General features: G+C 35.0%; 1 protein-coding gene across 1 annotated transcript in view; it reads right to left on the reverse strand.

Annotated features, from left to right (window-relative positions):
• Positions 1 to 14,410, reverse strand: part of SPEF2 (sperm flagellar 2) — a 124,593-nt gene that overhangs the window by 92,296 nt on the left and 17,887 nt on the right. Inside the window, exons 7-17 of the mRNA XM_058823982.1 lie at positions 14,214 to 14,402; positions 12,755 to 12,942; positions 11,347 to 11,515; positions 6,479 to 6,695; positions 5,873 to 6,003; positions 5,452 to 5,656; positions 4,870 to 4,955; positions 3,981 to 4,084; positions 3,248 to 3,495; positions 1,766 to 1,883; positions 802 to 959 (exon numbers count right to left, since the gene is read on the reverse strand). Of these exons, the coding sequence (XP_058679965.1) occupies positions 802 to 959; positions 1,766 to 1,883; positions 3,248 to 3,495; positions 3,981 to 4,084; positions 4,870 to 4,955; positions 5,452 to 5,656; positions 5,873 to 6,003; positions 6,479 to 6,695; positions 11,347 to 11,515; positions 12,755 to 12,942; positions 14,214 to 14,402 (1,813 nt within the window). The remainder of the gene's footprint in view (positions 1 to 801; positions 960 to 1,765; positions 1,884 to 3,247; positions 3,496 to 3,980; positions 4,085 to 4,869; positions 4,956 to 5,451; positions 5,657 to 5,872; positions 6,004 to 6,478; positions 6,696 to 11,346; positions 11,516 to 12,754; positions 12,943 to 14,213; positions 14,403 to 14,410) is intronic.

Genomic DNA, 14,410 nt, shown 5'->3' on the forward strand with positions numbered 1-14,410 from the left:
TATATAACAGCAGGATTCTAACTAGAAAATCTTCACTTCATTTGCAACAATAGGAAGTTTGCTGTTGAATCTAGCAGGGCCATTAATCATATACCAAGCATATAAAAATCCTATGAACTAGAAACTGTGCACAGGAATAATGGCATAAACTTTTACTATTACAAGTGCTTTTCAAAGTAGTTTTTTTTTTAGTGGTAGAAGACACATGAAGATTTTCTTATTATAGTTATGCAAAAACCTCTGATTATTTAGAGATCACTATCGCTGGTTTACATGATGCATTTGTAACCCTGGATGCTTCATTTGTTTTTCTTTTCTTATTTTTTTTAATAATTTTAAATTATTCTTTCTTTCTGGATAATAAGGGAAAAATGAAACAAAGATGTACCAAACTTAAATGTCAAAACCACTTATACTTATCCATATTTTTATGCTGCTACTGATATATGATATGAGATACTGACTCTTTGTTCATAAATAGCAAGTTAGACATTCTTATACAATTATATTGTCCCATAGATGACAATGATGGCTGTAATTTTTAAACCAGGAAGAAAGGACTGAATTTAATGCTTTAATTTTTATGTGAAATTGGTCCACATACTCCGAAAAGGTGAAAGCACAACAAAAAAGTTCAGGTTTCTGGTGCAGTTATCACTAACTTGAAAATCCTCAGATTTTTTCAGGGGCAGCAAAAATGTAGGTTTGACATATAATTTTATATAGTAATTATTAGTCTTAATTATAAAAGACAAAGTCTTTTGTTACTGAATTCTAGAAAGTAAGAGTATGAAAACTTACTTCTATGCTGATTTTTCACAATTTCTTCTATTATAATTTCCTTCACTGTTTCACACACAAAACTTTCTTCTGTCTCTGCATTTACTTTCACTAGATTGTTTTGTTGGACTGAAAACCATTTCTCTAATTTTGGCCATGTCTTTAGGAAGCCTGAAATCCTACAAAAATCATATCAATGTATGAAATTAAAATTTAACTAATGGAAAACAAAACATTTTCTAAAATTGATAACTAAAAGAAAAAGCAGATCACCTAATTTAACACTAAAACAACTCTACCCACATCAACCCCATCATTTTAAATATAAGAGAGTTTTCAAAATTCTATTTACAACTAATAATATATTTCTTACTCTTTCATATCACAAGCTATATTTATTTTCTAATATCACAATTAAACCAAAAGTGATGCATAATATAATAGTCTGAAACAGTTAACAGTATCAAACATTCAGAAGAAAGAATTGTTCTTTATTTTCCTCTTTGTGAAAAGTTAAATTAGTGATTAAACTAGTGATTCAATTTAAGTTAGAAAACTAAGTGGTTTTTGTAAATGTAGAAGCGGAAAATAACATTTTACAAAATCTCTAACTTAAATGAAGTGTATTTCACTTAAGGGCAGTCACACGTGTGACAGACAGATATAAGTGCACACATAGATACACACACATATTTATATACATATACACAGAATGTATACACAGTTCATACAATATATACCTGAAAACTAAATTCCCCTTGGAACAATACCCTGGAAAATCAAAACACAAGAATTCTTCTTTTCCAGGAGGATTTATATTGCGCATAAAATGAAAATAAGCTTTAGGCTCCACATTATAGAAAGGTCTAAGTAAATTCTTAACATTAAGCACTGTACGTATTGTCCTGGATCACATATGAGACTCAGATCTGTTACACACCTAACATCTGGCTGAACTAATATTTTTATACTTCATATAACTTACCTATGTAGCACCTGCTCCCTGGCCAAGTCAATATTTTCTTCTAGGATTTCAGAATCTGAATTTTGATTGCTGCTCTGTTCAGACTGAGAAGCCTTTCTTTCATCAGCTGTGTGGATAACTAATATAGAAGCATATATTAAAAAATGCAATTATTCAGACAGTTATTCACCCAAACTAAGATAATCATTTTAAGAAAAAATTCAGTGTTTCTTGATCTTACATTTCTTAACTTAAAAGTTGGGTACCACCCAACACCAGCAGGGTGTCCTGCCTCTTCCTCTGTTTAAGTGCACAGCCAATTATAGCACTAACATTTCCTAATGGATGCTTTTTAGCCATGGAAATCTCCAGTTGAAGACGTGGAGCATTCCTGTGTGACTATTTCAGGCTTATCTACTCTACCAATTAGAAGGTATTTTCCCAATTTCATCCAAAGTACCTACTTTTCACAATGAACAGACATGCCACTTCATCAAAAGACAAAGTATTCTCTCTTTCTGAGTCTTCTTTAAATTTTAAAAAAGCCTTTAATTCATTAGATTTTAAATTGTTCTATTGACTCTTTCTGTCATCACATTTACATCTTATGAAATAAATTCTATGTGTATTTCTGAGATTATATTAAATATAACCACAAGTGTTTTGGCAGCATAAGGTCTTGAAATTAGCAATTTTAAAGTCTCTGTACATTTATCCCTGCCAGATTTTTAGCAAAAGCTCTAAAGATTTTGTCCCATCCTCAGTCCTACCCATACATAAAAGCCAAATGTATATAGTGCTTTAACTCAAGCTATTTGTCATCTATGCACTGCAATGAAAACTACAAAGAAGAATCTCCTCCTAATTTGGATAACACATGACATACTCATTAAAAAATGTCTGTTTTAGCAAGGTCTTAAAATGTGTGGTCTGAAAGTGAAAAAGCTCTCAAAAAGCCTTTGATGTGTTTGCCTTGTTTGACCAGAATTGACTTCAATTCCTGATCATTCCCTGACTAGCTGAAGACAAGACAAAGGCAGTAATCAATAGGGAATTTATTCTGGCATTCTCAGGGAATGAATATTGGCTCATCCCTCTGTCTATAATTTCCTTTTTCCCTTTATAAGTGTGTCTCCTGAAGAAAAACACTATTTACAGACACACACTTGTAATGCAGTACATTCTGCATCTATTATAATTTGTGGGTTTTTCCTGCTGCTGTTTTATGTGATATCTAACATCACCCACTGTGCTATCTCAGCTGCAGTGGGATTACAAATACAAAAAAGCATATAGACATGCACTTGCCCACTTTTGATCTGCCTTTGACTGAAACAAACAGAAGTATCTGAAATAACCTGGAAGAAGTATCCAAGCTACAATTAACAAAATGATACTGTGAGATATAAAGAAATTTTTCAGTAATACTATTTTGCATTATTAACTACAAGTTACAGATATCTGCTTGTCATTTTACTTTGTTAATAGGATTGGGAAACTTACACTTCACATTAGCTGCACGTTCCAGTACCAGACTGTCTGAAATATCCAATAATATAGAAACATCAAATGCAGGTGAGGTAGGAGGAGGCTGGGTAGGGGCTCTGGGATCTATAGCAAGGGACAGCTTTTCAGAAATTGGATCTTTTGCTTCTACATCAATCCCTGTATAGGATTTTTCAAATAGCTTTGCCTGATTGATTGTCATTGGAAACCCCTCCACAATCCACCCCTTCTCTGGTGATATTTGGCTAAAAGAAAACGAAGAACCAGAATTACACAGTGAAATGATAGCTTAATAATAAAACTGAAATAACAGCTTGCTCTAGCCATCATCCATTCTTAATTCAGTACATTAAATTTCCTGATGCATACAGAATATGACAGATATTATTAGACTGTAAAGTAATGGATTTTAAATCAGAAGAAAATAACATCAAGTCTAATTAAAGTGAAAAATTCAGAAACAAAATGATTTTTGCTGTCTTGATAAATAAAGATTTCAAAATCACTCTAGAGACTACTCAGAGGCATAATTTAAGTTTTCTCAAATAAATCTTTTGCTCAAGTCATAAATAGGAAAATCTATTTTATAATTTACAGTATAATAATGGGAGTAATACAACTTAAATTATATTCATGTAAGAACTTAAGTGCTAACTGCATTTCAGGATAGCTGAGACAATTTTCTGTCAAACAAGAGTAGATAAAAGCAAGCATCTATACAATTTCATACGTAATGGCTTCCAATAGGATGTCAATTAGTAATTCATCGGGAACACTTTTTCCGTTCTTCAGCCATTTCTGTAATTCAGCACCAAGTTTGGCACGCACAGACAGCTGTGGAAGAGTGCAACAGAAGTATGCTCAGAATGTCCATAACTGTCATTAAAAAGAGTTGTTGAAAAGTGTGTGACTCCACATTTCATATCATATACTATTTATTTATTTATTTATATTGGGGCTGGTGGCTGTTATTTATCAATAACAGTTGGGGCGAGTCTATTAAGGAGAATAGACCATTTTTAAATTATAAAAAAATGCCTAGTTTAATTGAAATCTCAACCTGATTTCCATGATTATACTCAAAAAAATGCTGAAAAAAACAAGATGGAGAAACTAAGGATATGAAGGCCAAGAAATTAAAATTAAGTGTTCTGATTCTCAGTTTATTCTGATATCCATTACCACTGATTATTTCATACAGCAGCACATAAATTCATTAGTATTACAAGTATTCTTTTATATCATAGCTCCAGAAGTAATTTTGAATTAGTAGTAGGCCATAGAGATCACTGTAGAATTAAGCATTTTTAACATAAAGAAAAGAAACCTTGTCACAGGAGGAATTATCTGCTTGGCTGCAGCAAGCAGAAATACATTTTTGCTAACTCAGAAATGCCATAGAAAATACCACATCTTATGTAAATGTGAGATTTCACAAAAAATATAGAATTTTAATAAGATGTACAACTCTAAACAACATGCAGAGGAACAGATTTTCACAAAAGCCCTTTTCATATTTCAGAAAATATTTGAAGACATGTCAGTAATTCAGAATTATGAACTTAACCATTTCTACGGATGTATTTTTATAAAGTAGAAACTAAAACTGGACTACTAACCTTAGATAGGCCATCCTGGCTGCTATCCAATTCAAATTCTTCCTGGATTTCTTCCTGGGATGTAACCTTTTCAACAGGACAATTGTCTAAAATAAAGTTTGATGATGCTATTACTATCAAATTCATTATTACAGATAAAGAATAGAAGTACATGGTTTGTTATTGTTCTTTGAGCAAATCAATACAGAAGGTACATAAAATTGTTAGAATCATAGGAGCATTGAGAAATTTAGGTTGGAAGCAACTTCTCCATGTCACCTGGTTCAAATACAACCTTCTGCTCAAAGTGGCATCAGTTATAAGGTCTGACTAGGTTTCTCAGTTGTTTACCCCATGTGATCTGGAAAACCTACAAAGATGGAGACTACACTAACTCTCCAGGAAATTTGTGTCAGTATTTTGGCTTTCTTCATGGGGAAAAGGCCTTGTCTTGTGTTTAGGCAGAAAGGTAACAAAAAGGGCTTCTGCAGATCTCTCCACAAAAGAAGGGCTGGGGAAAACGTCTGCTGGGACATGCAAACGACTGAGGTATCCCAAGACCCTGAGACACACAGGAAAATCTGTGCAACGAGAAATACTTACCTGCGTTAAGTTCTGTGGTGGGTTCTGTGGTAAGTTCTATGGTAAGTTCTGTGGTTGGTTCTGTGCTAAGTTCCGTGCTGGGTTCTGTGGTAAGTTCTATGGTAAGTTCCGTGCTGGGTTCTGTGGTAAGTTCTGTGGTAAATTGTGCATCTGTGGTTTCGAGCTCCTCTAGATTTGGTGGTGAATTTGGTAAGTTCTCCTGGTCCTTGTATCAAATATGACAGGAAATGGATTAGAATGAAAATGACATTTTACAGAAAAAACTAGCCTGTAAATTCAAGCTGAATCTTCCAGTCTTACCTGTCAAAATTTAGAATTAAGTCAGAAATTGAGTAAAAAAATTCAAGCATGCCTTTTTCCTTACACATTTCATTCCCATCTACCTGTTAGAGCCAAGAGCAAAACTAGGGAATATACTTACCTCATTTTGCTCTCCAGAACTCTCTGCTTCCTGTGATATTATGCTGGATTCACTTTTCATTTCATTATTAAGAAAAGCTTCAATGGCCTCCTGAACCAGAGTACCAACAGATAGTACCTGAATATTGCAAACTAATACACAAAAATATTAGATAGCTACAATATGAGTTGAGTATACATACAGAGAAACTATTACAATCAGTTAAATTAATTATTTAATCTGGGCTTCTAATGTAAATTGTTTTCAGTCTTTCTTCTCTGTAACTACTTCACAGTATCTATTGACAATCACATAGTTATCTTGCTAGTCTCTTCTAAAACCAGTATCTCCAAAGAAGTTCACCAAAAGCACTTCCCAATTCTCAACAAAGAAGTATTAACATTACAGTACAATATTAATATTACTTTCAAGTTCCAGTGTTCCTAAGTTTATTTTGAAATATAACAAAGGAATGACATGCAATCAACCCCAGCAAAATACAGATGCATCTGAGGTTCAAGAATTATTAATGCAAGGATTTTCTCAAACAATTTTAATTTAAGAGTGGGATTTTAACACAAACATCTTAAAGAATTTTAGGCAAACAAACAAACAAACAACCTCTACCTTTTTCAATAAACTTTGCACAGGTAGTTTTTCCACTAAACATTTTTCCCAAAACACATCCCTTGACAGGAAATGAAGGAAATTCACGTGAAGATTTGGGTTTTGGAGGATAGAACATTTCCATCAGTCTACGAAGTATATGACCCAATATGTTATTATTAGGAGGAGGTTTGTTTTCACTGTTCTCTTCAGCTGGGCTCCATTCCCCTGTCATAGTCTGCATAAATGACAAATTAGCAAATCTCAATATTGCTATAATCTTGCCTTCCATCTTTCTAAATATACGTACTTATTCACATAAAAAATACATAAAATAATGAAATTTGAATAGTACTCAATAACAACATCGTTTTTAGAACACAACCTCATTAAAACCTATAATTATGTCATAATCATTAAATATTTATCAATATTCGCTAATAACTAGTTGAGAGACAAGTACTTATATAAACATTTTCATAGATTCTGCGATTCTGCCTCTGGATGGATGCCATAGAGAAAATACAACAAAAGGTTCATGAGTTAAGGACAGGAAGACATCACTCACCAGTTACCACTATGGGCAAATAGACTCGAAAATAGACTCGACCTGGGGGAACTGGTTGAAATTACTATGAATCAAAATCAGACAGGATGGTGAGCACTAAAACAAATCCTACAAACATCGTCCTCCCAGCCCTCCCTCCTTTCCAGGCTAAACTTTATTCCAAATTGTGTAATTCCTCCTGCCCTGCAGAATAAGAGAACAGGAAATGGGGGTTATGTTCAATTCATCATGTTGCTTCTGCTGCTGCTTTCTCCTCAGAGTGGAACCTTCATCTGCTCCAGCATGCAGTCCTTCTCACAGGAGCCAGTCCTCCACCAATATACCCAGCCTGAGTCCTCCTTATGGGCTACAATTCACAAATGGCTCCAATTTGGTCCCTTTCATGGAGTACAGCCTTCCATGAACACGCTGCTCCAACATGGGTCCCCCATGGGGTCACAAGTCCTTCCAGGGAGCCTGCTCCAGTGAGGGGCTGCTCTCTGCACAGGCCACAGCTCCTGCCAGGAGCCTGCTCCAGTGAGGGGCTGCTCTCTGCACAGGCCACAGCTCCTGCCAGGAGCCTGCTCCAGTGAGGGGCTGCTCTCTGCACAGGCCACAGCTCCTGCCAGGAGCCTGCTCCAGTGAGGGGCTGCTCTCTGCACAGGCCACAGCTCCTGCCAGGAGCCTGCTCCAGCACGGGCTTCCCATGGGGTCCCAGCCTCCTTCAGGCACACCCAGCTGCTCTGCTGTGGCTCCTCCGGGGGCTGCAGGTGGATCTCTGCACCACCATGAGCTTCCATGGGTTAGGGTAGGATCGAAACAACAGAGCATGGAGCACTTCCTCCTCGTCATTCACCACTGACCTCAGGGTCTGCAGAGCTGTTCTTCTCACACCTTCTCACTCCTCTCTTCTCTGACATCTACACAAAACCTTTTTTTTCTTCTTAAATATTTTATCACAGAGTTGTCACTGCTATCCCTGGTTGGCTCAGCCTGGGCCAGTGACGAGACCACCTTGGGGTCGGCACTGGCATTGACACATGGGACATGGGGGAAGCTTTCAGCAGACTCTCAGAGAAGCCACGTCTGCAGCTCCCCACTACCAGAACTTTGCTGAGCAAATTTAATACAGATTCCTATATCACTTCTTTAATTCCATAAACATGAAAAGTAATTTCACCAATATTATAGAATTAATCAGTAGCTGATTTTTGTACTAGAAATTCACTATCCTAATATTCTGCATTCTAAAATTGGGCAACCTTATTGCCCAGTATCACTTTTAAACCTCTGAAAATTTCATTAATAAAGATTTCAAATATATGTATTTGCCTAACACACATTCAAAAGAGAGAAAAAAAAATCAAACCAAAGCCAGCAACTCAAACAAGTTCAAACTTCATTAAGGGAAGGAAATATCGAGTAGAAACTTCCAGTTCATCTACCCTGAGATAAACAGAAATTTATCAATTGTATGATTTAATAGGTTTTAGTAGTAAAGATCATTTTATTGAAAATCACACTGGAAGAATGAAAGAATGTAATCCAAAGAATGGAACACAGAACTGTACTGTTACTCTACCAGTTTCGCATCTTATAGCATAAGGAAAGTCCAGCTGTCCTGGAGTTTATGCTGCAAGAATCTAAAAGATATTTTAGTATGCAGAATAATACTAGTCCTGTATTAATATTCATTTGGTTGGAGAATATTAAACAGCTGCTTGGAAATGTGTAGACTAATAATATTTCCCATAAGACTCTAGTTTGTCTCTTCATTTTTGGTGCACAACAAAGCTTTGAAGGCAAAGACAAAGATTTCAGCCAGGAACATTCCAAGCAGGTAAAAAGGAAGAAAAAACTGGTTCACAATGAGACTAGTAAAGCATGGTAAAAGATTGCACAGAGAATCTGTGAAATGTCTATCCTTGGAATAATTGAAAGTTGACCAAATAATGCTAAGCAACCTCACCTGACTCAGAAGCTGGCCCTGCTTTAAGCAAATGACCTTCACAAGCCTTTAATCAAAACCATTGTGTCATTCTATAAATTAAATATTTCATCACCATCAACAGAATAAACAACACTAAAGTTCTACTCGAAGATAAGGTTTTGAACTAATGTTCTGGGTAGAATATGCAACATTCTCCTGAATTTACAATCTGGACCATGTATTGCCATAGCATACATTTTACTAGTAGAACATGATCAATGCTGACTTTGAACATGTCTACTAGAACAAAAAAACCAATTTAATTATCAGTCTAAGATAAATTTAAATTAATATTAGAAGTCACTTATTTTTAATAAGTACAAACAAATAAAGTAAAAACTTTTGGGTTGCACCATATCCCCTCTCTATCATCTCTCAGAAAACGTACTTCTTCATGTGTAATTGAAAAGACATCCTTAACAAAACCCAAATACTTGCACTATCTGAATGATTTTTCTTTAAACCTATAGGTAGAGAAGGGTTAAATTCTATTAGACTTCTAGAAAAAATTAATTCCAAGTGGAATGGGTTAGCCCACTTTTCAGTTATCTGACCCTTTTAACCAGAGGACTGCTGGACTGTACCTCTCATGAGGTAAAATAGTTTACCTTTCAGAAAAAATTTTTCAGGCATTCACATGGGAGTTATGTAATTCATGGTCAGTACTTTTGAACGAAACAAGCAATTATTCCAGCAGTACCTAATGCTAGGCTTGGTTTTTGGTTATTGTGTTAATTTATTAAGTGATTAGCCATAACTTATAACATGGTAGTTTCAAAAACTTATTCTCACAATAAAATATAATATGTAATGTGCAATGGACTGATGGCACTGCATTTTCTTGTATTTTATCAAATACACCTGGCACTTTTAGCTGGTATGCCTAATGTAGGCAAGGTATTCCTGAGAGATGCCAAACTGCCTGTCCTGGGCTTTTTTCAGAAACATTAGGAAAATCTCTACAAACATTGTGAGAATGACCAGCCAACAAATTTTTATCTAGAAGCAAGACTTTGAAAGAATTAGCTGTTCACTTAGGTTTTTAGAAGACATAAGTATGAACTGGTGCCAACAATTTCACACGTCATATGATGCCAGTTTTTGATTAATAATGATTCAGAAAGGCATAAGACTAACAACATCTGGGAATAAATTAAATACAAAATAATTTGAAATAGCCTGGCAGGAAAAAAGAGGCCTTAAATGTATCAATAAATTTTTCTGACATTCAGTGATGTTACACTTATAGAAGATTACTGAGACTTCATAATGTAAACACAACTATGACTGAAAAACTTAATTTTTCATTAGTGCTCTCTGTTTCCTGCCTATCTTTTATGTCCTCCTTGCTGACTTTGTGTATAGCCCTTTTTTCACCAAAGAAAATAATCATAAAATTCATACATGAATTGGTATGCTGTGAATTAGGACCTTATAAAGAGATAAATCAGAAAAGCATATGCTAAAAATGAATACAGTAAATTGAGCTTTCAGGCATTCATCACAGAAACTCATAAAGGACATCTATACTCACTGCAAAACAAAAATGTACCAAGTGGCTCAGGATGTAGAAAAAATTAAACATATATTGTAGTTATAAATCCCCAACAAGAAAAAGACTGGGTACTTGCCATGATTTTGTCACATTCTACTCATAAGGCTACTTGAAAAGTCTAAATATGTAGTGGGATTTAATTAATATAACCATGAATATAATTTTTAAAAAACTGTACAACACATTTTAACAAGGAACCATCAACCCTTAATCTTTCAATTTTGAAATAACACTGATGTATTGAAAAGTTGATGAAGTTAATATACCCTGAAAAATATTTACTTGTATTCTAACAGAAGATTAAGAAAAATGTCAGCCATTTTTAATAATTTCCAAAAAAGGTTACTGTATTAAAATAAATAGTTCACTCAAACCAATACATCTTGCTAGAAAGCTTTCACTCAAAATTGCTGAAATTAAGAGTTCAGGTTTTGTAACATTTCTGGTATTTCATTTTACTGTTTTTACTGGTTACATTCTGTTGCATTTTCCAATCTGGTAATATTAACTATACCTTTACATTTCAATTAGCTGAAAATTCACTGCATTGCAATTAACATGTTGGTCCTACAACTCATGAAATATAATCAAGGTTATACATAAGAATGGAATTATAACTCCTACTAATATCAAATACAGTTTTCATACAAAACATCAGGCAATGAAAAGAAAATGCTTGTCTAAACTTGCCAACAGAAACCAGTAATAGAACAAAATGCAAGATCACAACATGAAGTTTATGATTTAGAAAAAGCAAGGTGTATTATCTTCCATTACGCCTTATCAGTTTGGTGTACCTTGTATTCACCATAATCTTTTTCATCTAACAGACTGATTTTATTCAGCTCTACAAGTTGTTCTGGGCTAGGTTCATCCGACAAAGGTTGAACTGAGGCTTGTTCATATATTGGTTTTCCTTTAAAAAAAAGTTCCTTCCAATCCAGCATCAGTTTAAGTGGAACACGGCTGCATGAAAATGAAAAAAGGGAAAAGAAAAAAAAAACAGTTTTAAACAAAAAATTAGAAGGTTGGATATTTGGCAATATCCAATAGTGTACCCAAATTTACAAGAATTCCAATCATGAAACAAGCATATGCTAAACTAGCTATAGTTTATAATGCATCCTGTAATTATTACAGTCTCTTATAAGTGTTTGTTTCCTTTTATGACAGTTGTAGACACTTGTAGGCTTCAGTGTTTTCACAAATGTGTCATCACACAATATTTGGCTAGCAGAGCTGTGTAGCAACAGTTTTGTTATTGCTACTTTTCCCTGCCCCAAAATATTCTTTCTTTTGTGCTGTAAAGCCTCCTCTTACCAAAAAAATAAATAGAATATTTTTTTCCTCAAAGTCAAAATTAATTCAGAATTATACGAATTAAACTTTTTCTTTAGTTAGTAATTTCACTAAACTATGTGCCTAGGTTGACTATTTTACCACATACTAAATAAGCCTAAATTTATATAATTTCTATTAAATCATGGGTATTTAATATTGTTACACTTTTATTATTTTAACATAAAATTACACTAAAAAGAAATAAGGTTTTGGCATATTTTCTAATACTGTTAAGTCTAAACCAAAGTCAAATCACTGAGTATTAATGAAAGAACCACAGCAATAACTCCCCACTCCACAATATTTGAAACACTTCTACAGCATGGGCACTTGGAGATTACTGCCTTTGTACGACCTTCTCAAAAACCCTGTGTAATTAGGGCATGTCAGAAGAGGGAATCATAGCATGGAGGACTCAGGAGAACCTGGGCTCAGTTGATGTATTTTGGACACTCCAGGCAGCATATATAACTTGGGAAATTCATCCTGTTGGTATTATTCTGAGGAAGTGTTCACCTAGTGAAGCAAACTAGGATGAGATGAGCACCATTCAGTTTTAACTTTTAACTAAGGAATTTGTTAATAAGAAAGGAAATCAGCAGTTCCACAAACTGTGGCACTAGTGGATTTTGGTCTCCTAAGAATTCAAGTCAGTTGAGTTTTCAAGAAATCATGCTAAGGCTGTAGCATTAGCTCACTCTGATTCACACACCAGTCAATCCACACACAAAAATAATGCTACCATTCTCACATTCAAACTAATTCCAGCTGCCATGTAAAATACATAATTTGCTATAATGCTTAAACCAGTCTGATTAATGCAGCCTAACAGCTGTTAGTTTTGCCTAGCAGCTACATACTCACTTGTTCGTCAGTTGACGATATTCTCCTACTTTTGTCGATATATCAATGATTTGGTCTATCATTTCCCAACACATAGAATAATGCTTTTTATAGCGTGCCTGAGCTCTTTCAGCAGCAATTTTCTCATGGTATTTTCTTTCTCTGGTTATTTGTTCTTCATTATCAATAGTTTCTTGCTTTGCAAGAGCCTAGAATTGTTTTTAAGGAAAAAATTTGAGACTGCAATGAAAATGAAAGTGCAGAGGTACACAGTCCCGAAAATGAAAACTAACTTAAGAAACAAGAACAGCTTGATTCTCACCAGAGTTGCATAGCCAGCAGGCAGACTAACACATAAACAAATCTAAGCATTTTTATTCACTCTGTAAATTCCCATTTGTTTGCTTTCTAAAATAGAATAAAATAAAGGAGAAGCCCATTACTTCTTTTATGAATAACAGATTAAGACATATTCAGTCCTTGAGGGCAGTGAAATTGCAGCTTTCAGTGTAACAACCAGTTTAGAACATGTAATTTATCTTACTAGAGTCTGATCTTCAAATAATTTCATATTATTGATGTTGCTCAATCTTTGAAAGATTTCTGGTCATGGTAGAAAATTATCAGTAGTTCCTGTAGTAGCGTGCTCCATCACCACCCCCTGTGGTGGTGGCTGAAAGCATACTTAAAGAGATGACGTGATTAAAAGCTATAGCTGCTGATTACATAGTATTCCACCTGTATTGGAGCATTTGTATTTGCTGATCGTTTTTGACAGGAGAAAAAAATTATAGTATTACATTATGGCCTACCATGAGCGTAGCACTTGGCAGTTTTCCACAGAATTATAAGTCATTTTAATCAACTTAAAGCTTCAAAGCAGAAATTAGTGCTCATGAGTGAAACTACTCCATCATTTTTCAAAAACAAACTTTAACAGATCATATCTAAATGAAATTAAGAACATGATTCCTGAAACGGGAACTTAGGTTATTGTCCTGTTGCCTCTGTGAGACTGTGCCTTTTACAACTCAGCACACAGAGAAGTCTTCCTATGAAGACATTACAATCAATATGGAAGAAAAATCAGATTTTCAGTTACTCAGCTTTATCCCTTATTACAGGACCATGGAACAATAGAATGGTTTGGGTAGGAAGGGACCTTTAGAGGACACCTAGTTCAAACCTGCTGCCATGGGCAGGCCCAGCTTTCACTGCATCGGGTAGATTAGCTGTTCTTTCTCACTGCAAAATTCCCCCAGACTTCTAACACAGTACAAAATGCACTCAGTTCCACAGTTACAGTTACATCCTTATTGCTTATAGCTGTGACTTCCAACAAGGACAAAAGAATATATTTATCACTAAATCATCATGTCCCTAGAAAAGTCCTGAAGTCTCACAGTTAGCAACACAAATTCCATTTTGTAACAGGAAGTACTCTAGCACTCCTGCAGCAATTCACAGATCAATCTTTTACCGCTTCTCTGTCAAGGGCTTCCTGGAACTCCTTCCGCCGTCTTTCTTCATATTGCTTTTCCCTGAAAATTCTGTTTTGCCTTATCACCTCTTTTTCATGCCGAACGTGCATGAGTTGAGCAGCAATCCTTCGCTCATGCTGAGATTGTTTCATTAGCCTGTAAATGAGCTGCTCCTCCCGGTAAACCTTCTAAAAGA

This window comes from Ammospiza caudacuta, chromosome Z, assembly GCF_027887145.1.
Source record: "Ammospiza caudacuta isolate bAmmCau1 chromosome Z, bAmmCau1.pri, whole genome shotgun sequence".
Taxonomy (NCBI): domain Eukaryota; kingdom Metazoa; phylum Chordata; class Aves; order Passeriformes; family Passerellidae; genus Ammospiza; species Ammospiza caudacuta.